We start from the raw sequence: 26,286 nt of genomic DNA on the forward strand, positions 1-26,286 counted from the left end.
GTTTTTGTCTGGGCATATGTTTTCATTCCTCTTGGGTATATACCTAAAAGTGGAATTTCTGGATCATACGATAACTGTATGTTTAACTTTGGGGAACTGCCCCAGGTTACATTTCCACCAGAAGTGTATGAGGGTTCTAATTTCTTCACAGTCTCCAACACTTGATATTATCTATCTTTTGGTTAAAGACATCCTAATGGTGTGGTGTGGTATCTCATTGTGGTTTTGATTGGTATTTTCCTAATGGCTAGTGATACTGAACATCTTTTCATCTGCTTATCGGACATTTAACTAGCAAAACTAGTTAAATCTTGTTTGGAAAAGTGTTTATGCAGATCCTTTGCCCATTTTTAATTTATTTAGTTGTATTTTTATTACTTAGTTTTAATAATTCTTTATATATTCCAGATAGAAGTCCCTTATCAGATAAGTATTTGCAAATATTTTCTCCCATTCTATGGTCTTTTCACTTTCTTAATGATGACCTTTGAAATACAGAAGTTTTAAATTTGATTAAATCCAATTTATGTATTTTAATTTTGTTGCTTTTTCTTACGGTGTCTCATATCTAAGAAACCGTTTCCTGAGCCAAGGTCACAAAGATTTACTACTGTGTTTTCTTTTGAGAATTTTATAGTTTTAGCTCTGATATTTAAGCCCATTATCCATCCCTTTAGAGTTAAATGTTTTGTGTATGGTCTAAGAAAGGAATTCTGCTTCATTCCTTTGCATGTGGAAATCCAGTTGTCCCACCACCATTAGTTGAAAGACTTTTTTCTGAATGAATACACTTGGCACTCTTGTAGAAAATCATATAATCATAAATGTGATGATTCACATCTGGACCCTGTATTCTATTCCATTGATTTCTGTGTCTTTCCATATGCCAGGACCACATTGTCCTGATTATTGTAGCTATTCAGTAAGTTTTGAAATTGGGAAGTATGACTCTTCCAGCTTTGTTCTTCTACTTTAAGGTTTTTTTAAGATTATCTTTTCAATTTCTGTAAAAAAAAAAAAAGCTAGGTTATATGTTAATATGGATTAAGTTAAATATGTAGGTCAAATTGGAGAATATTGCTTTCTTAACAATATTAAGTCTTTTGGATCCATTAACATGAGTCTTTCCATTTATTTCCAACCTAAATAATTGGAAATAATTATAAGGAATAAATTCCTTGATTTCTTTCAACAATATTTTGTAGTTTTAAGAGCACAAGTTTTAATTTATTTTATAAAATTTATTCCTATTTTATTCTTTTTAATGCTATGGTATATGGAATTGGTTTTTAATTTCATTTTTCAGATTGATCATTGCTAGTGTGTAGAAATACAGTTGATTTTTGTCTTTTGATCTTTACCCTGTAATCTTACTGAGGTCACTTATTAATTCTAAAACTTGTTTTTAATTGCTTTTCTTTCTATATTCAATTTCACATCCTCTTCAAATAAAGATAGTTTCACATCTTTCTTTTCAATTTCCGTGGAAATCACTTCATGTATCTCATTGTACTGGCTAGATCCTCCAATATGATGCTCAATAGAAGTTGTGAGAGTGGACATCCTCATCTTGTTCCTGATATTTGGGTGAAAGAATTCAGTTGTAGTGATTTTTTTTTAAACTCTAAAAAGAATGGGCCATAACTTTGCCTTGAAAACAAATTTCCTTTTGATTTAAGAGGTGTTTTTTCTTCTGTTTACATACACAGATATGTGCTGATTAGAAGGCTCACAGTACGGAGTGGAGGATAAGACAGTGCCTTACAAAAATGGGGTTTGGGAGTGACCTGAAGAATTCACATGAAGCTGTGTTAAAATTGCAAGACTGGGAATTACGATTACTGGAAACAGTGAAGAAATTTATGGCTCTGAGAATAAAAAGTGATAAAGAATATGCATCTACTTTACAGAACCTTTGTAATCAAGTTGATAAGGAAAGTACTGTTCAAATGAATTATGTCAGCAATGTATCCAAGGTAAGAAGAATAATTTCATTACTTATTGTGTGTAGCATTATAATTGTGCTTAGGGCAAATAGATCATATTGTTGCATGAACATACCCAAGTTAGCATTCTAGGGCAGTGGTTCTAAAATCTTGCTGATTATCAGAATCTCACGGGGGAAAATTTCAAAAATTATAAATTTTGGGCCCTACCGCCTGAATCTGAGATGGTAGATATGAAATTTTTGAATTTTGAAATAAAAAAAAGTAGATGTCTAACTTATTGTAATGATTTAGTTGGGTTTGACAACCGTTTTTTACAAATTTTGTTTTCTTTATTACCCTTCTTCCTTGGGTCTCTTGAGACCTGCTATTTTCTTTTGACACAAACTTCCATTATAACCCACCTTCCCTAATTTCTTCTGTGAATCGTTAATGTAGTGAATCACATGGAATATTTTAACATGTAGCTGTTCTTTGCTGTCATTCGTTACTAAAATACTTGTATACTGATGAGTTAATCACACTCAAAAGGTCTTTGGATAAGCAGTATGTTTTTGTATCTCTAAGATTATAAAAATATAATATAAAATTTAAAATTAAGAGCCATAAAAATAAAGACCAAAATTGCACCATTGATTGTTCGTTGAAGGTATTAAAGGTGAAATATTACACACCTTAATAATTTTTCCTCTTCTTTTCTTCTGAATTGGGGGAAGAACGGTTGCATGTTTGTGAGGGCTGAGCAATACAAATGGGAGTTGTGTCTGGTCCTTAAAGACTTTGAATCAATCCTCTGTTTCAGTATCATCTCCTCTTCTTTCATATAGGTTTCTCCAGTTCGTGAGCTTCACTGGAGTTCTAGATCTGACCCTATAAATTGGCCATTTCTTTTTTTTTAATTGAGAAAAAATTGATATCCTAAGGTATACAGCTTGATGTTTTGATTCACATATATCGTGAAATGATTACCACCATAGGTTTAGTTAACATCCATCATCTCATATAGATACAATAAAAAGAAAAGAAAAAAAAATCCCTTTTGAGATGAGAACTCTTAGGATCTATTCTCTTAATAACTTTCCTATATATCATAGAGCAATGTTAATTATAGCCACCATGTTGTACATTACACACCTAGTCCTTACTACCTTATAACTATAAATTGTACCTTTTGAAAATATGCCTCTTGTGTTCTATTCCTTTGTTTCTTCATACCTGCCCAAATCCAGCTCTTCCTTTTGTCCCACACCTGTGCTTTAGGGTGGAGGAATTGGAGAGGAGAAAACAGAGACTGAGTAGCTGAGCTATTTCCATGTTGAAAATGAACAAGTCATAAATAAATGAATTATCTGTAACAGTTCAGTTTGAATCTTTTTTTTTATATCTTCCATGTGTCTACTTAAATACTTATTTTTTCCTTTAGTTTCTTGGAATACAGTTATAGTAGTTGTTTTATCCTTTCTTTCTTTTATCATCTGTGTTACTTCTGGGGTCAGTTTTGATTGACTAATTGTTCTGCATCCTTATGCTTGGTAGTCTTTGATTTGATACCAGGCATTATGAATTTTACCTATTTAGGTACTGAGTATTTATATATTTTTAGAAATATTCTTGAGCTTCGTTTTGGGATTGGCGACAGTTGGTTACTTGGAGACAGTTTTATCTTTTTGGCTCTTGCTTTTAATTTGTTATGTGGATCAGAGCTACTTGTATTCTAGGATGAATTTATCTCTTCTACTGAGGCAAGATCATTCTCAGTACTCAAAGGATGCTCCTGATATTATGAGATTTTACATTTTGGGTGTTAGGCCCTGGCACAATTCTATGGTCTTATGTGAGCTCTAGACAGTATTCCGTGTGATCACTGTTGGTGGGTTATTACCTTGGCGTAGAGTAGTCTCCTCGTATTTGTGAGCTAATTAGTACTTAGCTAAACGATCAAGGGAGAACCTTTGCAGATCTGCTGAGTTTTCTTTTTGTGCAGCTCTGTTCTCTGTACTACTCGGTCCTTGTCTCTTCTCCAGTAATCTGTCTTGGTGTCTCTGTGCTTTGAACTCCGTCTCTTTAACTTACAGAGATAGATTGCTGAGTTCTGCTTGGCTCTTCCAACTTGGGTTTTAGCCTGGACATTTTCTCCATTCAGTAAGCTGGGATAACCTTAGGGCTCAGTTCATTGATCTGTAGACTCTCTCAAGGTTTACTGTCCTTCACTGCATGATGTCCAGCGGCTTGAATGCTGTTGTTTCATGTATTTTGCCCAGTTTTTAGTTGTTTTATGCAGATGGATAAAGCAATGACTGTTTCTCTATGTTGACTGAAAGCAGAAGTCTTTCATCCAGTGATTTTTATGTCTTTATTTAAAAAAATTAAAATGTACAGCAGATTTTCAAGAATAAAACAAAGATATCTCTGTAAACTCTATTTATTAATTGTTAACATTTTGCCATATAAACTCTTTAGTTTGCTTTCTCTGTCAATATAATTATATATTACTTTTTTTCTTGAATGATTTGTGAATTAGTTGAACACATCATGTTCTTTTATTCTTAAATATTTATTTAAGTATTTTCTGAGACTATATCCACAATGTAATCAAACTTTGGAAATTTAGCATCATTACCATGCTATTATCAAAAACATATTCCGTATTCAACTTTGGTCAATTGTCCTAGTAATGTCCCTTTTTGACATTTTTTTAAACCCTGATTCAAGATGTAATCCAGAATAACTCATTTCATTTAATTGTTTTGTCTCTTAAGTTCCAAATGTAGAACATGATTGTAAGAAATCATATTCTGTGTTTTGGTAATTTTCTTTTTTTTACTAAAAGTTATTTTGAAGTGTGTACATTCTGTCTTTAATTCTGAGGGCATGGCTTTTGGGAGGTTTTATTTTTCCCTTTTTGTTTGTATTGCTTTGGGGAAATTTTGGGAGATAGAAGCCTCAGTAGTTATGTTTGCTTTCAATTACTTGGACTGTTTCCCCATGGTTCTTTGAGCACATTTTTTATTTTCTGGCATACTAAGATATCCCAGGCTCATCTTGAATGTTCCCTTTTCCAGTCCTGGAATAAACCCTTTCCCCTAGGATCCTGTTTCCTTCTATGACAGAGAATATTTACATATTCAACCAATTTACTGCATATGAAATTTTATGTCTTGTAGTATTTTGCAATCACAAACAATACTGCAAAAAATAACTTTGTTACAGATGTGTTTTTGTGTATTATGAGTATCTTCAGGGTAAATTTCTGGAAATGAGATTTCTAGGTCGAAGTGTAAATGTCCATGTCATTTTGTCATATATTTCCATTGTAATTATGAATTTATTTTGTAGCTCTTGTGCAATTTGGTATATCCACTAGGAATATCTGAAAGTGCCAGTTTCTATTTAATCTGTGCAAGAGAATATATTGTCAGACTTTTGAATTTCTGTTAGTCTGGTAGGTAAAAAATGATATCTAGTGTAGCTTTATTTTATATTTCTCTGATTATGAGTGAAATTAAACATCTCTTCATGTGTTTAACAGCTATATTATTTTGAGGACCTTTAAGGTATATTTTACTTTGTGTTTTCTTATTCATTAAAATTACACCTGTCAGAAATAAAAGATATTATAATGGGAAAGGAAGAAGTGAAATTGTCTCTGTTTGTAGATGGTACAGTTTTATACATAGAAAACCCTAAAGACTACACCAAAAAACTGTTAGAACTAATAAATTCAGTAAAGTTAAAGGATACAAAAGCAACATAAAAAATCAGTTGTGTTTCTATACACTATTAATGAACTATTAGAAAAAGAAATAAAGACAATAACCAATTTACAATAGCATCAAAAAAATACTTAGGAATAATTTAGCCAAGGAGGTGAAAGATCTGTATACTGAAAAATTGTAAGACATGAAAGAAGTTGAAGAAGACACAAATAAGTGGAAAAATATTCTGTGCTAATGGATTGGAGGAGTTAATATCATTAAAATGTCCTTATTCCCCAAAGCCGTCTATAGAGTCAGTGCAATCCTTATCAAAATCCCAATGGGATTTTTCACAGAAATAGAACAAACAATCCTAAATTTGGGTGGAACCACAAAGACCCCACAGTGGCTCAAGATTAGCCACAGTAATCTTGAGAGGGAAGAACCAGATGGATACATCAAATTCCTGATTGGAAACTTTACTGTAAAGGTAAAACAATCAGAACAGTATGGTATGGCATAAAAACAGGTATGTGGACCAGTAAAATAGAATTGAGAGCCCAAAAATAAACCCATGTGTATATCATCAATTAACATTTGACAAGAGAGCCAATAATAGTCTTTTCAACTGGATGGCTCAGTTGGTTAAGTGTCCAACTTTGGCTCAGGTCATGATCTCATGGTTCGAGAGTTTGAGCCCCACATTGGATTCTGCACTGCCAGTGCAGAGCCTGCCTGGGATTCTTTCTCTGCCTCTCTCTCTTTCAAAATAAATAAACTTAAAAAAATAAATAAATGGTGTTGGGAAAGCTGGATATTGACATGCAAAATAATGAAATTGGACCCCTCTCCTACACCACTCACAAAAGTTAAGTCAAAATGGCTTAAAAACTAAATATAAGACCCTCAGCTGCAAAACTACTAGAAGAAAACATAGGGAAAAAGCTCCTTGACATTGGTCTTGACAACAGTGTTTTGGATATTGAACCAAAATAGCAAGCACCAAAAACAAAAATAAGTAAGCATCAAAAGTAAAAATAAAAGATTCTGCACAGAAATAAACATTCAGCGAAATTAATAGGTAACCTGGGAATGGGAGAAAATATTTGCAAACCATCTATCTGGTACAGAGTTAGTATTTACCATATAAGTAACTCATACAACTCAATAGCAAAAAAAAAAAAAAAAAAAAAAAAAAAAAAAAAAAATCCAATAAAAAATGGGTGGAAGATCTGAGTACAGTTTTCCAAAGAAGACATAACAAATGGCTAACAGACACATGAAAAGATGTTCAACATCACTAATCATCAAGGAAATGCAAATCAAAAGCACAATGAGATATTATTACTTCATACCTATTAGAATGGTTATTATCAAAGACACAAGAGATAACAAGTGTTGGCAAGATTGTGGGGAAAAGAGAGTTCTTGTGTTCTGTTGCTGTGAATGTACATTGGTATAGCTACTTTGAAAAAAAGCATGGAGATTCCTCAAAAAATTAAAAATAGAACTAATATATGATCCAGTAACCCCACTTCTGGATATATATCTGAAGGAAATGAAATTATTATCTTGAAAAGATATCTGTCCCCTTGTGTTCATTGCAACATTGTTTACAATAGCCAAGATATGGAAATAACCTAAGCATCCATCAATGAATGAATGGATAAAGAAAATGTGGTATATATATACAATGGAATATTATTTGGTTATAAAAAAGAAGGAAATCCTCCCTTTTGTCATAACATGAGTGGATCTTGAGGGTATTTTCCTAAGTGAAATAAGTCAGAGTTAAGACAAATGCTATATATTCTTATTTATATGTGGAATCTAAAATGGCCAACTCATAGAAATAGAGATTAGAATGGTGGTTACGAGAAACTGGGAAGTGAAGAGGGTGGGAGAGAAGTGAGGAGATGTTGATCAAAGGGTACAAACTTCCAGCCATAAGATGAATAATTTCTGGGGATGTGAGGTACATCATGTGATGATATTTAATAGTACCATGTTATATACTTGAAAGTTGTTAAGAGAGTAGATCTTAAATGTTATCACCACAGGATAAAAAGGATGATTAATGTGAGGGGATATGGAGGTGTTAAGTGACCCTACTATGGTAATCACTTTGCAATATATACATGTATCAAATCATTGTGTTGTACACCTTAAACTTGCATGTATTATATGTTACTAATATCCCAATAAATCTGAACAAAAATAAGTAAATATACAATTACACCTATCAGAATACAGGCAACTCTGCTAAAATAGTATAGTGGTACACATAATTCTCAACACAACCTATTTGAAGGGACATACTGGTTTATATTTTGAACACAAAGTAGAATGAAATATGGGCTATATTACATATGCTACATGGGAATCAAAAGTAATGAAAAATGTGTTTTGATGAACCAGCCTTATTATTTAGTAGTCACATAATAAACATACTGTAACTAGAACTTATATAACTAGATTTTCAACTGTATATATTTTAAGACTAATTCTTAAGTCTGAATGTGGAGTCAATTCTGCTGTAAAGCTTGATTTAAAAACATGAATTTGTTCCAATGCAGTTGATATATTAGGGAATACTTTGAGCACAATGTGATTTTGTATTTATGCACACATCTGGAAGAAACACTAGGTGAATGATGAAAACTATCCAAATGAATAGAGCTGCTTAGGAATATATAAAACTCACATAGGCACACACATTCGTCATTTATTAGCTACCTCTGTTCATGTCTTGTGTTACAAGCCACACCCATCCACATGTGATATTGCAACTCTCCAAATTCAGATTACTCTTTCTACCACTTCACAAAAACTTAACAGTCTTCAGCTCTTCTGCCACCTACTTTTGATAAGTCAACCTCAGGTCTTTTCAAAATAAAGTGCCATATATACTGTAGTACTTATATATTTTGTTACCATTTAATATATGTAAAACCATGCAAAGTTTTTATTAGGTTCCTGTCTTTTTAAAAATGTGTCCCTGACAATTTTTAAAAAAAATTTTTTTTTAACCTTTTATTTTTTTATTTTTGAGACAGAGAGAGACAGAGCATGAATGGGGGAGGGGCAGAGAGAGAGGGAGACACAGAATCGGAAACATGCTCCAGGCTCTGAGCCATCAGCCCAGAGCCCGACGCGGGGCTCGAACCCAGGGACCGCGAGATCGTGACCTGAGCTGAAGTCGGACGCTTAACCGACGGCGCCACCGAGGCGCCCCCTGATAAATTTTTTGACTCTTGTGCATCGAACACCATTTTTTTTTTATAAGCCCTGTGGTTTTTAATGTGTGATTTTGCATAACCCAGTGATGACTGGGGACACAAATGTTTTGTTAGAGCAGAACTAGTATATTAGAATTACTTGGGAGCTTTGAAATACTGATCCTTGGGCCCCATCCAAAACCTATGAAATTAGAATCTGTGGTCATGGGATTCAAGATTTGGTATTTTTAAAACGCTGCCAGGTAATTCTTATTGCAGGCAGAATTGTGACCCACTGGCCTGGGCAAACCAGAAAGCTTTGAAGAAAATGTAAAGACAGGCTCTTGTGTATGGGAAGTACTTTGCACTTGCAGTTCAATCTTTGCAATTCTCAGTTTTAGGGAAATTTAATGACTTGTCTCCTAGATTTCTTTATCTCATAAGGACTCAGAAATTCCAAAAACATTCTTATGTAATAGACAAACTCTGAATAAAAATTGTTGTTTCAGAGAACTATTTATTTTGAATTATTTTGTGGCACAGAAACTTTGCATTATTCATGGAATTTTATTGTTGTGTCTTAAAAACATTCAACTTGGAAAGAAAGCAAGTTGGGAGATATGGTCTGTAGGGGAAACCTATTTATAACAACTATTATTTAGGTATTTTTCAAGCTTGAGTCATTTTGTTGATTATTTTCAATGCTTTATTGTAATTATAGCTACAGTAGTAGTTTGTTCTTTGACTCAGTGTCCCAGGATAAATACTTTTTGGTATAATGAACTCAGAAGTTTAAATTACTTTTGGTTTATGTAATACTGATTTACCTCACCACACAACTGCTAGTTCAAAGGTGGAAAGCATGATTTGTTTTTCTAAAAGGTATAATTTTTCCCTATATGTAGGGAAAATTCAAAACTTAAAAATTGAGTGAAGTGCTTACTTTTTTTTAATATTGTATATTCATCCTAATATAGCTGATAGTATACCTAAGAGTCAAATACGCATTTTAGGGTTTATGCTAATTATTTTGGAAATGTGTGATACTATGTAGTATACGCAATGTAGCATATGATCCCTTTTTTAAGAGGGAAATAGAGAATAAAATTTCTGTAAATGGAATCATTATTCCTCTTTTTCGTTGTGAAATAAGAGACTCATTTATTTCTAGGAAATATTTTTGGTCACAAAATGACAATATAAAAAATCAAATTTAGGAATATAAAAAATCTTTTGAAAAATACATTTCAAGTAAAAACAGTATTTTATAATATAATAATACCATTCAGTTTACACATCAGGATTCTGAAAAATGTTCTAAAAATAAAAGTCTCAAACTAGTAATTTTGTTTTCTTGGGATAGGGAAATGTGTATTATATGTATGTTTATATTAAAGTAGTGCTATTTCTAGTTATCCAGTGTGGTGCTGGTATTGGTTAGACAGAAGATGATGATTTATTTCCTAATTGTTCTGCTTAAGGAGATTTTAAGTGTAGGTCATTATTTTAGTTAGAAAGCCAAATATAGTGCAAGGCCCCTTTTATTTTTACTTTCATATCAAGAATGACTCACTAATCTTGGCCTAAAAGGACTTCTTCACTTTAGATGTTACTCATGCTGCAAAGTAGGTGGCCTGAAGGGGAGATGGATTTTCCCTGTGGCTGTTGGCCTCTAATGATAAAGCACTAAATAAAGATGAATCAATGATTACTGTGCAATTTGTAACCAGTTTGTAAAGTACTCTCATTAGTTTAGCTTAGATAGTTATTCTTTGGATGCATGTATTTTGGAGATGTAATAAATATGAACATAATCTTTAGATGCAAGTGTCTTTAGGTTACCATACTTCTGGGTCCTCCAGCATGTTAGGTTGTTTTGGATTTAGCACATTCAGAGGCAGATTTATTAGCTGTATGACCTTGACAGATGATTTATTCTCTCTGACACCATTTATAAGATGAAGATATTTGCCTCAGAGTGTTGATATAAGGAGTATATAAGATAAAGCCTATAGTCTAGAAGAAGTCGATAGCATTAAAAAGGAGGAGCGGAGGGTGGTCTAGACAAGCAAGGTTAGCTTTAATAGGGGTGAGGTTGGGGAGAAGAAAGGGAAACCATAACCCCTCCTCTTGGTTCTGAGTTACACAGGTTGTGAGAGAAGAAAACAACATTTATTTTACAGAGTTTCAGAGAGAGAGAGGGTCCTAAGTATAGAGTCTGGTTCATAACTTCTGGGAGCAAATACACAATTTTAAGTTTTTCCCTCAGAAGTTTATTTGAGGGTTTTTTTAAAGAGATTAGATTGAGCAGTAGCTCGAAGTGTTGGCTGGATTTGGGGAGGAAAAAGAAGCCTGCTTTTAAAGAGATGTCAAGCTGAAAGAGCCAATCAAAGAGATTTCGGGGATACAGGAATTAGGGGATAACAGAACAACTGCCTTAGGACACGGATGGGGAACAGGAATGGGATGCAATGGTTTGGAAAACCGGAATATCACACTGAAGCTAGAGGGAGTAAGTAAGCATTTCCAGAAGCAGTACTGTAATTTATTGTTTTTTTTAAAACGTCCAAATAGGTCAGCCCTGTATTAACAAAAAACCACTAGAGCTGGATCAACAAAGTAATCTTCTATGGACATGAGCTATAAAACTCAAGGAGTTTATGAGGATGACAGTATAGAGGGAAGTAGCTAAGGAGAGAAAAATCGTATGTTGCAAGGGCTGGAGAAGACTGCAGAGGTCTTTAGCTCAGTACCTAACTTTATGGTGGGAGCCACTGCTGAGGTTATGTGATTTGCTTCTGAAGGGCAAAGGTGACTCTGGCCTGTTATCTTTCTGGATCTTGTTCTGGAAGAACGAGAATTGTGACTTTTAAGTCCAAGAACAAAAAAGCAGATGAAGGGTACTGAGGCTAGGAAGCTGGGAGAAAAAGTGGTGAGCAAGAAAAGGTGATGTAGTTTTCTTCCTGGCCTGATCTGTGTTTAGATATCTAGACTTACTCTTATTAGTAGCAGTAGCAATAGCAATATTTTGGTAGTCATGTGGTCTCTGGAAATGGCTATCTTCTGAGATTGGACAATGAGTGAGCTAATGTAGCTCAGTGTATTATATGGTACCAGTCTTTGGAATCCAACTAGTGACTTTAATTATATTGATTATTTTTATTTTATTTTATCTTAAAAATATTTCTTTATTTTTTGTTTACCTAGTATTCTTATCTGGGATTTGTTTTGGTTATTGTGTTAGTGTTTGATAACCTTAGAATTTATAATACTTGAGGTAACAAGGGCTGGAAAGTTTTGACCCTTCCATTGTTAGAAAGGCTTTACCTTTACTTAGAGAAGCCGAAATTCCCTTGCCGTTGAAGGACATACTTATCACAGATGATCCATCCTTCTCTGACTCACCAAATAATTTCATTTTTTCGTTCCTTAAAATCTCCCATCAGATGAGAAAATATCTGCTGTTCTAGATACTGTGACATAAACTATGCAGGGAAGGAAACTAGTGTATTCCTGCTACAGGGGAAGAAAATTTAAATGTTGTAAGAAAAAATCAGAGATCTCCAGGAACTCATCAAATGAATTATAAAATTGACAGGGTTTTGTATACATAACTAGCTTATTTTATGAAGATTATTATACTATCATTATGAAATGTTTGAAATGTTCCAAGGCTATTTGCCTCAGATGTGGTACTGACAGTGTGTTTTCTTTCATGCTTCTTGTTTGGATTCACTGAGCTTTTTGAATCTGTGAATTTTTTGTTTTTCATTGAGTTTTCACTGTTTTCAGCTATTATTTCTTCAAATACTTTTCCTATCCCTCCTCTGTCTCCTTGGAAGTTCCTTATTACGCGTATAATTAGATGTCTATAAGGTGTTCTGCAGCCCACTGATACTCTGTTTATTTCTGGATTCTTTTTTCTCTAAGTTTCATTTTTGATAGTTTATATGGCTTTGTTTTGTTGATTTTTGTGAGGGAGCACAGTTAAGTTACTTGGAAAGAGCTTGATCCTTTTGGATCTTGATTTTAATTTCCTTAGGCAGGGTCAGAGCAGTGTTAATTCTGGGGCTAGTGACTCCTCACTGCCAGAGCTCTTCCCAGTACCCATGAATTATGAGTTTTTTGGGAGTGGCTGGTAGGAATGCACTATTCCTGACCATATGTGAACAGTAGGTACTGTGCCTGTAATCTTTTCAGCTAGTTTCCCCCCAGTTCATGTAGTTTCCTCATGGGCATGCACTGACCAGTTTTCTGCCAAATACCAGAGTGAGGCTCACTGCAGATGTCCAGGCTTCTCTGTGTGCCTCCATCCTCTCCAGGAGTCAGTGTGCCTTGAACTCTAGCTGCCTTGTTCTTCCCAGACTCTCTGTTCTGCCTCCTCAACTCTAGGATTCTGCTCACACCTCCTTTGGTTTCTCCTCCCTGTGGGGCGGCCTCTAAGTCAGTAAGTCAGGGCAATTGTAGGGTTCATCTTGTTTGTTTTTTTCTCTCCGTGATCACTTCATATCTTTCACTGCCTGAAATCTAGTATCTTGAAAACTGTTATTTCTTATATTTTGTCCATTTTTTTTTTCAGGTGAAAGAGTAAATTTGGTCCCTGTTATCCCCTCTTGGCTGATTTTATTTTAAAATATTTTCCTAAAGGCATTTTATTTTTCTTCTGGTAAGATGTAATTAGTATTTATAAAATCAGACTATTTATTTAGAATTCAAGATAATTCAGATCCAATGAGGCTTTGCATTATTGTTAAAAGAAAAGAAAAGAAAACAAAACAAAAACACATGCAAGCAGTGCGAGGCCCAGAGAGTTTTCTCTTTGACTTTTAATTTGCCCCCTATAATGGCCATGTCACTCCCCTGCCAAGTTTCTATAATTGGACATTGTAATTAGTATAAAGTCAAACTTTTTACTATGACTTTTAAGTTTATACTTGTTCTGGTCTTACACTCTGATTTTCTCCTTGCACTTCCCTTAGGAAAGTACCTCCAGGCAGAAAAGTGGGGCAATTTCAGGTCTTTCATTTTTCTTTAGGGTTCCAATCCTGTGCTGCCTGTTATCCTGTATCTAAAAACAGTTTCATGTATATTATGCTCACTTTTGTAGTTTCAGTGGGAAGATGGGTGTGATTCTAGTCACTATGTCAAGGCTGGAAGAAGTCCCTTACTTTAGTTGCTATTTTCTCTCTTCTTTCTAGCATTCTTCCTAGCACAAAGGAATCATGGTTAATGATTATTGGTTTCTTTTGGCTCATTTCTGAGTATCTGCTAATATGCATGATTAATTTGTTAATTCTAAATTACTAATACATAGAAATATAAGCAGTTCTGGAAGGATCTGTACTTAATATTTCATACCTGTTTGCTACTGTATGTGTCTCAATGGAATAAAATGGAAGTATTCTATCATTTAATTAAAAAATTAATTTAGACTTTATTTCCCCAAAGTAAGTTAAACTAGTATTTACTTTCCTTATGGAAGAGCTGCTAATATTTTCTATTATCTTTGAGTAGATACTGTTTTTTTTTTTTTTAATTTTTTTTCAACGTTTATTTATTTTTGGGACAGAGAGAGACAGAGCATGAATGGGGGAGGGGCAGAGAGAGAGGGAGACACAGAATCGGAAACAGGCTCCAGGCTCTGAGCCATCAGCCCAGAGCCCGACGCGGGGCTCGAACTCACGGACCGCGAGATCGTGACCTGGCTGAAGTCGGACGCTTAACCGACTGCGCCACCCAGGCGCCCCGAGTAGATTTTGTTTTATATTTTCTCATACTACCAGGTAATGATAAAAAAAAACAACTCCCCTTGTCCTGTATTTTCTTTTTCTTTCTTTCTTTCTTTCTTTCTTTCTTTCTTTCTTTCTTTCTTTCTTTCTGTATTCTTTTTTTGGGGAAATACCAACATTTCTTTTTTTTTTTTTTTAAAGGTTATTTATTTATTTTGAGAGAGAGCAAAAGAGCATACGAATCACCAGTTGGGAAGGGTATGAGCTGGGAGGGGCAGAGAGAGAGAGAGGGATTAGAGAGAATCTAACAGGTTTCATGCTATTAGCAGAGAGCACTTTGTGGGGCTAGAACTCACCAACCATGAGATCATGAGCCGAAATCAAGAGTCAAAGGCTTAACTGACTGAGCCACCCAGGGGCTCCTGTATTATTTTGCTTTAGATATAATTTTGGCTTCTACTGTGATGATTGATTCCTGTTATGCATGAGAGCTGCGATTTAATTTCATGGAAGCATCTGTACTAAATTTGGAGTGATACAGTCGAGGCTGGTGTTTCATATTTTAGGAGGCTCTATATTTGGAAGTGCTATTGTACTGTTAGGTCACAGTGTGCATGTATTTTGAACAGCTTGTAGATGGAATTTGACATAGTACATAAATCATTTTGTTTTCGATTATTTCTGATATTTAAATTTTCCAAAGCAATTCAGGTTTGAAGACAAAAAGAGTATTGTTTTTTATCTTTTCCACATGTCAAATATAGTCATCTTTATTTTTATTCTGTTATTTTTTTTTGATGCATAAGCCTGTACAAGATGTTTATTTATCTTCTAGAGATAACATTTTACTCTGTAAACTATTTTGCAGTTTGACTTTTTAGCCTAATTATATACCTTGGACTTTCTTTATATCATTTCACATGAAGTTACCTTAATTTAAAAACGCATATATATTTGTTAATGTTTATTTCATTTTTTTTAACTTTATTTTTTATTTTTTAAAATTTACATCCAAATTAGTTAGCATATAGTGAAGCAATGATTTCAGGGGTAGATTCCTTAATGCTCCTGACCCATTTAGCCGATCCCCCCTCCCACAACCCCTGCAGCAACCCTCAGTTTGTTCTCCATATTTAGAAGTCTCTTCTGTTTTGTCCCCCTCCCTGTTTTTATATTAGTTTTGTTTCCCTTCCCTTATGTTCATCTGTTTTGTCTCTTAACGTTCTCATGTGAGTGAAGTCATATGATTTTTGTCTTTCTCTGACTGACTCATTTCACTTAGCATAATACCCTCCAGTTCCATCCACATAGTTGCAAATGGCAAGATTTCATTCTTTTTGCTTGCCGAGTAATACTCCATTGTATACAGATACCATACTTCTTTATCCATTCATCCATCGATGGACATTTGGGCTCCTTCCATACTTTGGCTATTGTTGATAGTGCTGCCATAAACATGGGGGTGCATGTGTCCCTTTGAAACAGCATACCTGTATCCCTTGGATAAATGCCTAGTAGTGCAGTTGCTGGGTCGTGGGGTAGTTCATTTTTAGTGTTTTGAGGAACCTCCATACTATTTTCCAGAGTGGCTGCACCAGCTTGCATTCGCATCTTTGCCACTTTTTGATGTCTCTGTTATGGTGATTTTAGGAAGTTTTTTTTTATTCTCAGTGCTTAGAAACATTTTAGGTAGTACCAAAGGTATCTAATTCATAAAGGTTTAAAATTATTTGTTAGCAAACATTTTGAGCTTTGTACCTTCTTAGAGATATTTTATGGATAGTTGGTTTATGATAACTATGTAGTTCATGGTTATTGATCTCTTTGAATTTGCTGTCTGTAAAAGTAAGGATTCATTTAGAAAAAATAGAACCTACATTAGGTAGATTGTTTTCTTTCTTTTCTTGCTTTTTTTCAGTAGATAGGATTTGATTTAGAGAAATATGTATAAGAGTTTTGCAGTATTGGGGTTTCAAAATAGGTGAAAGAAAATAAGAGGTACAAACTCCCAGTTATAAATTAAATAAGTCACGGGGATGTAGAGTTCAGCACAGAGAATATTGTCACTACTATTGTAAATAATAACCTTGTATGGGGGCGCCTGTGTGGCTCATTTGGTTGAGCGTCTGCCTTTGGCTCAGGTCATGATCTCACGGTTTCGTGAGTTCTAGCCCCAGGTGGGGCTCTGTGCATTGACCACAGGGAGCCTGCTTGGGATTCTCTCTCTCTCTCTCTCTCTCTCTCTCTCTCTCTCTCTGCCCTTCCCCCATTCACACGGGCTCACTCGCTCTCTCAAAGTAAATAAATAATTAAAAAACAATAATAACCTTGTATGGTGACAGATGGAAAGTACACTTGTACGGAGCATTTCTTAGTGTATGTAAAGTTGAACTACTATGTTATATACCTGAAACTAATATAATATTATATGTCAATTAAAGATAACAAAAAGATATTTAAAAAATAAACCAATAAAAGGTAGATTAATAGGAGAAAAGCAGTTTTTCTCAAAGATTTTATAATTTTTTTTCTTAATCTCTGGTTATTTCTTATTTCCTAGACTTAACTTTAGATACTTTATTTTCTTTTTTCCTTATTATTGTCAGCTCTCTCTTTTAGTGTTATTAACATTATTTTTTCTGTTTGTTTTTGTTTTTGATGAATTAATACATACTTTTTGTTTTTTTGCTTTTCATTTCCTTCTTTGTATTTTCCTTAGATTTTATAGTGTTCTTCCTTTCCCAATTTCTAAAATTGAACATTTAATAAATTTATTTTTATTCTTACTTAGAAATGGAACTATAAAGTTTGTGAATCTTTCGGCAAATTGAGCTCTGTATCATAGATTTTGGTAGTCAGTATTTTATTTACTGTTATTTTCTAGGTCTTATATTAGTTTTACAAACTTTACTATTTGGCCTATCCATTTTTTAGAAATGATTTAATTATTTTTTTCTTAAAAAATTCTGTCAGTGATTTTTTCTTTGCTTTTTTTCCTTGTAAGAGGCTAGATAGAAAGTATAGTTAGTATGTACTATTTTCTATTCTTGAAGAAATTTATAAATTTTTTTGTAGTATAATATCATCTAATTTTTAGGAATATTCCATAGATTTGGGGCACCTGACTTAGTCAGTTAAGCATCTGACTCTCAATTTCAGCTCAGATCATGATCTCATGGTTCATGGGATCGAGCCATGCATCAGGCTGCACGCTGACAGCATAGAGCCTGCTTAGGATTCTCTCTCATCCTGTCAATCTCTGCTCTTCCCCTGCTCACTCTCTCTCTGTCTCAAAATAAAGAAAGTTAAAAAAATGAATATTCCATATATTCTTTAAAAATACATATCTTCTATACCTGGGGAGGTATATAGATTTTTATATGTAATATAGATCAAACATATTCATTATTAAATTACTTATTCAGATACTCTGCATTATTTATTTTTTTAGTTTATTTGTCATAGGTAGAGATGAGTACATTTAATTCTCCCACTACTTTTGATTTCTCATTTCATTTTCAACTGTTTTGCTTTGTGTGTTTTGATGTACTGTTTTCTGGAATGAAAAGATTCATGACAGTTATATGTTCATTGTAATTGATATTCTTCTGCATCATAATGTGCCCTTCTTTGTTTTATATTTTGGGTCTAGAATTCAATTTGAAATTATTTGGACATAATGACTACTGAATCCTATTGTTTATATTTTTCTGGGGTAGTTTTACTTGTCTTTTTGTTGTTGTATGTTATTTTATTTTACTGATGTTTCTTATTTATTGCCTAGAGTGAAGTTCCCTCCTCTGATTTGATAATGTTTACCTGAATTTTCATAAATGTTTAACAGATAATATTTTCATACAATGTTTAACAGATGTGTTTAGTATAATTTTTATTTTGCAACTCATTTTTAATTGTCAATAATTTTTTGTTTCTTTTGCTCTCTTTCTTTTTTTAATGGGCAATGTTAACTTTCTTCAAAAAGTACTTTTGATAACTTACATGGTCTGTATAGTTTTTTTTTCCTAAACATTCACTTGTTTAACTTTTGAAATTTAAAAATTTTAAACTTAAGTCCATATTTCTTTACAAACTTTAGATGTAGAGCTGTCTATACACTCTTCTATTTGAAAAGAGGGAAAATGGACATAATTACACTTTTCTCATCAAATTCTCATTCCTGGTTTTTGTTACTATCCACTAGATTTTTTTGTCTAGTTTTTTATAGTTACATTATTACTACATTTACATTTTGTAGCTCTTTTCTCAATAGTTAGGATATATTTATATTCTGTTTTATAAACTTAACCACAATGGTTGTGTTTAGACATTGTATTATTATTCTTTGCTATGATTATTTTTTTGAAGTTGAACTTTAGATGTTTTTATTTGTTAATATTTCTTAACTTATCTAGTGTTCAGCATCAGTGCGTAACTACTAGTAAAATCCCATTATGAGGAATATTATTAGCAGAATTATTACCATTACGTAGGATTCTGTATAATAAAGAAATTTGAATGCCTGCCAGTGGCCTACAGTATTTTGCTTATTAGGTTACAAAGAGTTATGTTCCACAAATTATCCTGGTCAACAGATAATTTGTCTGTGCCCTGGCCATTCCTGTGCCATAACCAAAGAGCCATATCTGCAAAGTGCTGCACAAGTTCTGTTGCAAATGTTGAAGTACACCTTTACTTTTGTTTGTTTATCAAGCATCTGTTAACATTTTACTCTCTTCTCTTTATAACAAATATTCTAGTCACCTGTCTAATTCAAATTATATACTATCCAAACATTTTCTTGCCCACTCACGCATTCCTTTTAGGCATTGCTTCATAATTGCATTATGTGCTGCTCCTCTCCCTTTGTTGTATTAGTTGAAGATCCATTAATTTTTTTCTTCCCTGTCATAATTGGCATTGCTATCATTCTATTTCCGGTTATAAACAATGAAAATATCTTTTAATGGCATGTATTTAATTCATGGTTTTCTTTTACATTTGTGCCTCCCTGCCTCCATCCCTCCCTTCCTTTCTTCTTTCAAAGAATATTTAGTAGCTATTTAAGGCATCACAGTAAATACCTAAATTAGTGAGGAAAGAGTTATGGTACCACCCCCCTGGAGCTTGCATTCTGGTTGGGGAGACAGAAAAAAACCAAACAAGTATACATACAGATAGTTGTTTCAAGTGCTAAGAGAGAGAAAAGCAAGGATTACACCAACATAAGGTTTTGTTGATTCCTAAAGGAAGAGATGGATCTTGCCAAGTGAAAGAGAGGGTGAGCTTTGAGAAAGAGTGAATGTTCAGGAAACTGAAGGAAAACAATGGTTTATTTATTTAGTTGGGTAGAGAATAGCAAAATGTGAAGTTGGAAGGACAGACAGAGGATGGATAATCTGAGACAACTAGGTTTTAGAAATAAGTTGGATTTTTGTTTTTAAGTGCAAAGGAAAAGCAATGTAGGGTTTTTTTTGCAAGAGAATTAGAATTTCTTTTGCTACTTTGAAGGCAGTGGATTCGGGAGGAGCATGAGTAAAAAGAGGACACCAATTTGGAGGTTTTGTAATAATTTAAGCCAGAGATAGTCATAACTTCCAAAAGGCAGTGGAGATGGAGAGAAGTGGGTGGATTTGTGGTAGACTTTGGAGAGAGAATCAGAAAGGCTTGCTGATAGATTGTTGGGAAGGGTGACCTGAACTTCAAAGGAGCAGGGACTTTTTTAGGAAGAGAGGTTTTATTTATTAGCTATTAGGATGTTGGGAATGGGATAAAGCCAGGTTTTTGTAAAAGCTAGAAGGTAAGTGGAAAGTTCTGATATGAGGTGTAAGGAGTTTTTAAGGAGTTTTTGAGGGTACAGGATTCTCTAGAGATTTCCCAAGTCACATTAGGAAATATTGAGGGCAACATAGGATTGGTAATTGGCATGATGATATATATCTTGGGATGCTTGGACTTCCCACAGTGACTACGGTAAACAGGACCGTTAGACAGGATGAGATGTGCCCTCCTGGGAGGAGGAGGTCAATCTGACTTTGTTGTCTCACCTTTAATGTTGGCTTCCAAGAAGGCTTCTCTCTTAGGCCGCAAAGAGTCCTATGTAAAATTACAAAAATTTATTGCTATGAAGCACTTAGAGAATATTTAATTTTTGAAGATAGAGAATGAAACACTGATTCCTCTTATTTTTTCATAGTTTTAACATTCTGAACATGCTACATAGTGTTTTCCCAGCATTGTATTTTTTAGAGTGAAAATACAAAATGAAAAAGGCCAAGTTACAGAAGTTATAAGGGTATTTAGTTTGTTTTTAATCCATGTTTGTATAGTTTTGTTTTTTACTGTTTTCATCTTTGTTAAATTTTATATTTTAATGGAAGAGATATATCAGTTTTAAATTCCTTTGTGGTATCAAGAGCATATTATTAGTACTTAGAGTTTTGAATCTGAAAGTAAATATAATGAGTTTATTGGTCAGATTTTACTCCATGTTCATAATAACATTTCATAACTAAGAATGCCCTTCTCCCTAAAAAATGTACTCAAAGGTTAACTTTTAAAAAAATGTATATTACAGTTTATCAAAAACAAGATTACTAAGTTAGACCCTGGTGAGTTTTGACTATGACTAAGAATTTGATTCTTTTAGGCTATTGTTTTGATTTAGATGCTTATTAAATTTTGATTTAGGATTATATCGGAACATTAACCAATGGAGGGTAATCCTGTTCATTCACAGATCATAAGTAATAGCATCAAAATTTATTCTAATCAGTAAATATCTGAAATCACACCTTGTCTACTTTTTTAATCTTTAACATGGATCTTACCCAACCATGGTATATCTCCAACAATTGTTTCTGAATAGAATTTTGAAGATCTATAGTGAAGAGTACTCCTCAGTTGCTTTTTTTTTTTTTAGTATCTAGAAATTAGAATGTTTAATAACAAATGACTTGTTCTTCCAGCAGTATCCATATGCTGACTTGTCCCAAACCCCACCATTATGTGTGTCTGCTATTGATGGAATGTGTTGTGCTGGAAAAACCATTGAGAGCTAATGGTATTTACTAAGAAACGAGAATAGATAGAAATCCACAGATTACCAGTATTTAATACATAAGCAGCAAATGAATAGCAAGTACAAAGATTGAGAAGGGATTTTTAGGAAAAGGAGAAGACAAATTGGTATGTTGGAATATAAGAAGCCATCCAAACCAGAAAAGAAGAGTTTCAGGAAGGAGTGAGTGGGTCAGCAAGATCAGATGCCACAGAGAGAAATGTTAAGAATAAAGACGGGTAAATATCTGTTGCATTTGACCATTAGGAAATGGTGACCTTACTGAGGCATCAGTATGGTGTAGGCAGAAGGATTATATCAACATATTGACAAAGAGACAAGAAATGATAAAATGAAGACTGCAAGTGTGAACTCTCGAAGAGCCTTAATCCCTTTCCTCCAATACTACATAGTCTCTGATTACTAAATTTTGAAGCATTTGTACTTGAAGTTGAAGATGTTAAATCTGAGCCATTCATAGCTCCTTGCACAATTGCCAGAAACCTGGCATTTTTGTATTAATGTAATAATTTCTGTAAAACTAAATATTTAAAGTTCCAGACCACTTAAAGCACAGCTAAATGGCAGCCTTTAATACAAGTGCTAATTTTCTTTCTTTCTTTCTTTTTTTACAGTCTTGGCTACTTATGATTCAGCAGACAGAGCAACTTAGTAGAATAATGAAGACACATGCAGAGGACCTAAATTCTGGACCCTTACACAGGCTCACCATGATGATTAAAGATAAGCAACAGATGAAGAAAAGTTTTATAGGTGTTCATCAGCAGATAGAGGCAGAGATGATCAAGGTTTGTTTTTTTATTCTGGAATTCTTTTTTTAATTTGACTTTGAGACTCACTGAAATATTTCATCTTGTTTGACTTTTAAAAATTGTTTAGGGGCGCCTGGGTGGCGCAGTCGGTTAAGCGTCCGACTTCAGCCAGGTCACGATCTCGCGGTCCGTGAGTTCGAGCCCCGCGTCGGGCTCTGGGCTGATGGCTCGGAGCCTGGAGCCTGTTTCCGATTCTGTGTCTCCCTCTCTCTCTGCCCCTCCCCTGTTCATGCTCTGTCTCTCTCTGTACCAAAAATAAATAAACGTTGAAAAAAAAATTAAAAAAAAAAATTGTTTAGTCATCATTTTATTTATTTATTTGTTTATTATTTTATTTTTGATTTTTTAAAATTTACATCCAAATTAGTTAGCATATAGTGCAACAATGATTTCAGGAGTAGATTCCTTAATGCCCCTTACCCATATAGCCCATCCCCCCTCCCACAACCCCTGCAGCAACCCTCAGTTTGTTCTCCATATTTATGAGTCTCTTCTGTTTTGTCCCCCTCCCTGTTTTTATATTAGTTTTGTTTCCTTTCCCTTATGTTCATCTGTTTTGTCTCTTAACGTCCAGATATGAGTGAAGTCATATGATTTTTGTCTTTCTCTGACTCATTTCACTTAGCATAATACCCTCCAGTTCCATGCACGTAGTTGCAAATGGCAAGATTTCATTCTTTTTGCTTGCCGAGTAATACTCCATTGTATACATATACCATACTTCTTTATCCATTCATCCATTGATGGACATTTGGGCTCCTTCCATACTTTGGCTATTGTTGATAATGCTGCTATAAACATGGGGGTGCATGTGTCCCTTTGAAACAGCACACCTGTATCCCTTGGATAAATACCTACTGGTGCAATTGCTGGGTTATAGGGTAGTTCTGTTTTTAGTTTTTTGAGGAACCTCCATACTATTTTCCAGAGTGGCTGCACCAACTTGCATTCCCACCAACAATGCAAAAGAGATCCTCTTTCTCTGCATCCTCGCCAACATCTGTTGTTGCCTGAGTTGTTAATGTTAGTCAGTCTGACAGGTATAAGGAGGTATCTCATTGTGGTTTTGATTTGTATTTCCCTGATGATGAGTGATGTTGAGCATTTTTTCATGTGTTGGTTGGCCATCATTTTATTATTAGAAATAGGTTTTGGTGTCTCTAATAAGTAATATTTTATTCCTATTTATTATAAAACATTATTGATTATAAGCTGTACTATTACTTTATATACTCTTCTGAAAGAAAAGAATGCTGCCAATTAGACTATGATACAATGCTCTCTTATCACTTTGAATTTTTATTTTTTACTTACTGCAGTAGCTCTTTTAAGTTTTATTATTTTAATTTTTACTATGCATATAATAGAAAAGAAAATACAGGCAAAATAAATGAGTTTTGATATTTCTAAATTTTTTTTCACAATCAGAGTTTGTTTTTTTCTGGGTAACTTTTTAAAATGTTTTTTATTATGAAAATTTCAAATGTGCAAAAGGAGAGAGAATAGTAAAACAAACTCCCATTGACTGATCCACCCACATAGTCAAGGTTTTTTAAAATCTATACTCACCTCCATTTTCTAATACACTGAACCATTTAAAAAATTCCAGATATCATTGTATCCATAAATATTTTAGTATATATTGCTAAAATAAATATTTAAAAAAAATTAACTATGTTATCATTAACCTACCTAAAAATAACAGTAATTCCTTAATGTTATTAAATATTCTGACTGTGCTCAAATGATTGTTTTTTAAATGTTTTTTACAGTTGGTTCTTTTGAATCATGACCCAAACATGCATTTGAATAATTTTAATCTGTAGGTGTCCCCCCCCCATTTTTTTAAAGTTTATTTATTTTGAGAGAGAAAGAGAGAGCACATGCATGTGAAAGCAGGGGAGGGTCAGAGAGAGAATCCCAAGAAGGTTCTGCGCTGTCAGTGCAGAAAACCAGTGTGAGGCTTGATCACACAAACCCTGAGATCATGACCTGAACTTCAATCAAGAGTTGGACACTTAAGCTGACTGAGCCACCCAGGCACCTACCACTCCCAACCTTTTAAAAATGCTATTTATTTGTGGAAGAAATTGGGTAATTTGCTCTATAGAATTGAAGTTCCTTAATTTTTGATTTTATTGTTAGCATCTTGTGATGTGATTTCACATATTTCTTCATCCTTCAATTTTCCTGTAAACTGGAGAGTAATTAGATTGGCTTGATAACATTCTGTCTACTTATTTTGGGCAAGAATACATGATATGCTGGTATAGACTTCCTGTTTTTTTTTCCCCTGTCAGAGATATCTAATGTCATCTTGTTTATCTATTTGTGATGTTAAACTTGTCTAATAGGTTCCAGTCCTGGTAGCCTGATCAACCTATGAAAAAAGTTTCTTTTCAGACATTTACCTAATAGGTTTAGAAATAATTGATGTTCACTGCTTAGATCCATTATTTTACTAGGGGTTGTAAAATGGCAGTATTTTACTTCTATCATTCCTAATATGATTGTTAGCTATAATTTTTCAATAGAAAGTTTTGTTGTATCACCTACTTGGCTACCCTGAGGTATCATTCATATACAAGAATCAGGATAAATGCTTGCTTTGTGCAATTAATAAGCCAGCTTGGAGAACAATGAATTGGTTCTTTAGCAACTTTAGAAGTTAAGACTTCCTGTTTCCAGTCCAGCATATAAGAAGATTAGAAGTTGTCACTCATTCCTAACAAGGAGTTAAAATTTGAACAAATAGAAAAATCACCAATTGCTTTTAGATCCTTAAGAGAAGTGACGTGACAGGGCAAATGGCTCCCCCTAAAATTGGAGAGACAGACAAGCAAATACAGAGAATTACAACTTATCAGAGCAAAAGCCTTTTTGGGAAATAGTACTGGTTATAGGAAAACCTGGAGTGTAAGTGACAAATTCTGGAGGCTCAGTGTGGACAACTCTGACAGTTAAAACCTCCAGGAGGAGCTACTTATTGAGGGAACTACACACTTCTGTGAATTTTACCCACTAGACCTCTACCAGGTTCTCACAGTGAATATTGGAGAAAAATCTCATGCTTCAGGAGGGAAAAGGAACCATTTTGCCATATGCCAAAGCATTCTGTTCTTAAGAAAGTCTGCGCTTAGGAGAAACTGTTTACCTGTAACCTAATTAATCTGGGGCAAGGGGGATTCATAAGTCCTGCCCACTCTGAGTGGAGAGTGGGCTAGTGAGCTGAGGAACACATGTGAAGTTCATAGCCAGAGGTACAGGCTCAGTAAAAGACTGAGACCTAATCATAGGGTATAAAATACTTTCCCTTTTTCTGACAGCTTATCACCATGTTAGTAAAGGCCTATTTAATCAGTTCCTTTTGCTCGGTACAATCTGCCTGGCAATCAAGAAAACATAACAAGGCATACCAAGAGCCAAACATGCAGAATTGGAAGAGACAGAACAAGTATCAGAACCAGACGCAGCAGGGATGTTGGAAATATCAGACCAGGAACTTAAAACAACTATGAATAATATGCTAAGGGCTCTAATGGATAAAGTAAGTACGAAAGAGCAGATGGGTGATGTAAGCATAAAGTTGGAAATCCTAGGAAAGAACCAAAAAGAAATACTAGAGATCTAAAATACCTTAACAGAAGTGAAGAATGACTTTGATGGGCTTGATAGGAGATTAGACACAATTGAGGAAATAATCTCTGAAGTTGAGGATATATCAGTAGCATTCTATAAAACTGAAAGCAGAGAATACAGACTGAAAAAAAAAATGGAACAGAATATCCAAGAACTGTGGGGCAGCTAC

At 34.1% G+C, this 26,286-nt stretch overlaps 1 protein-coding gene across 1 annotated transcript in view; it reads left to right on the top strand.

Annotated features, from left to right (window-relative positions):
- Positions 1–26,286, top strand: part of FER (FER tyrosine kinase) — a 404,717-nt gene that overhangs the window by 20,838 nt on the left and 357,593 nt on the right. The window contains exon 2 of the mRNA XM_047090128.1: positions 1,710–1,976. Within this exon, the coding sequence (XP_046946084.1) occupies positions 1,770–1,976 (207 nt within the window). The 5' untranslated portion in view covers positions 1,710–1,769. The remainder of the gene's footprint in view (positions 1–1,709; positions 1,977–26,286) is intronic.

The sequence above is a fragment of the Lynx rufus genome, unplaced genomic scaffold (assembly GCF_022079265.1).
Source record: "Lynx rufus isolate CCGP_SWC_20201006 ecotype Redwood Valley unplaced genomic scaffold, mLynRuf1.p SCAF_1, whole genome shotgun sequence".
NCBI classification, from domain to species: Eukaryota; Metazoa; Chordata; class Mammalia; order Carnivora; family Felidae; genus Lynx; species Lynx rufus.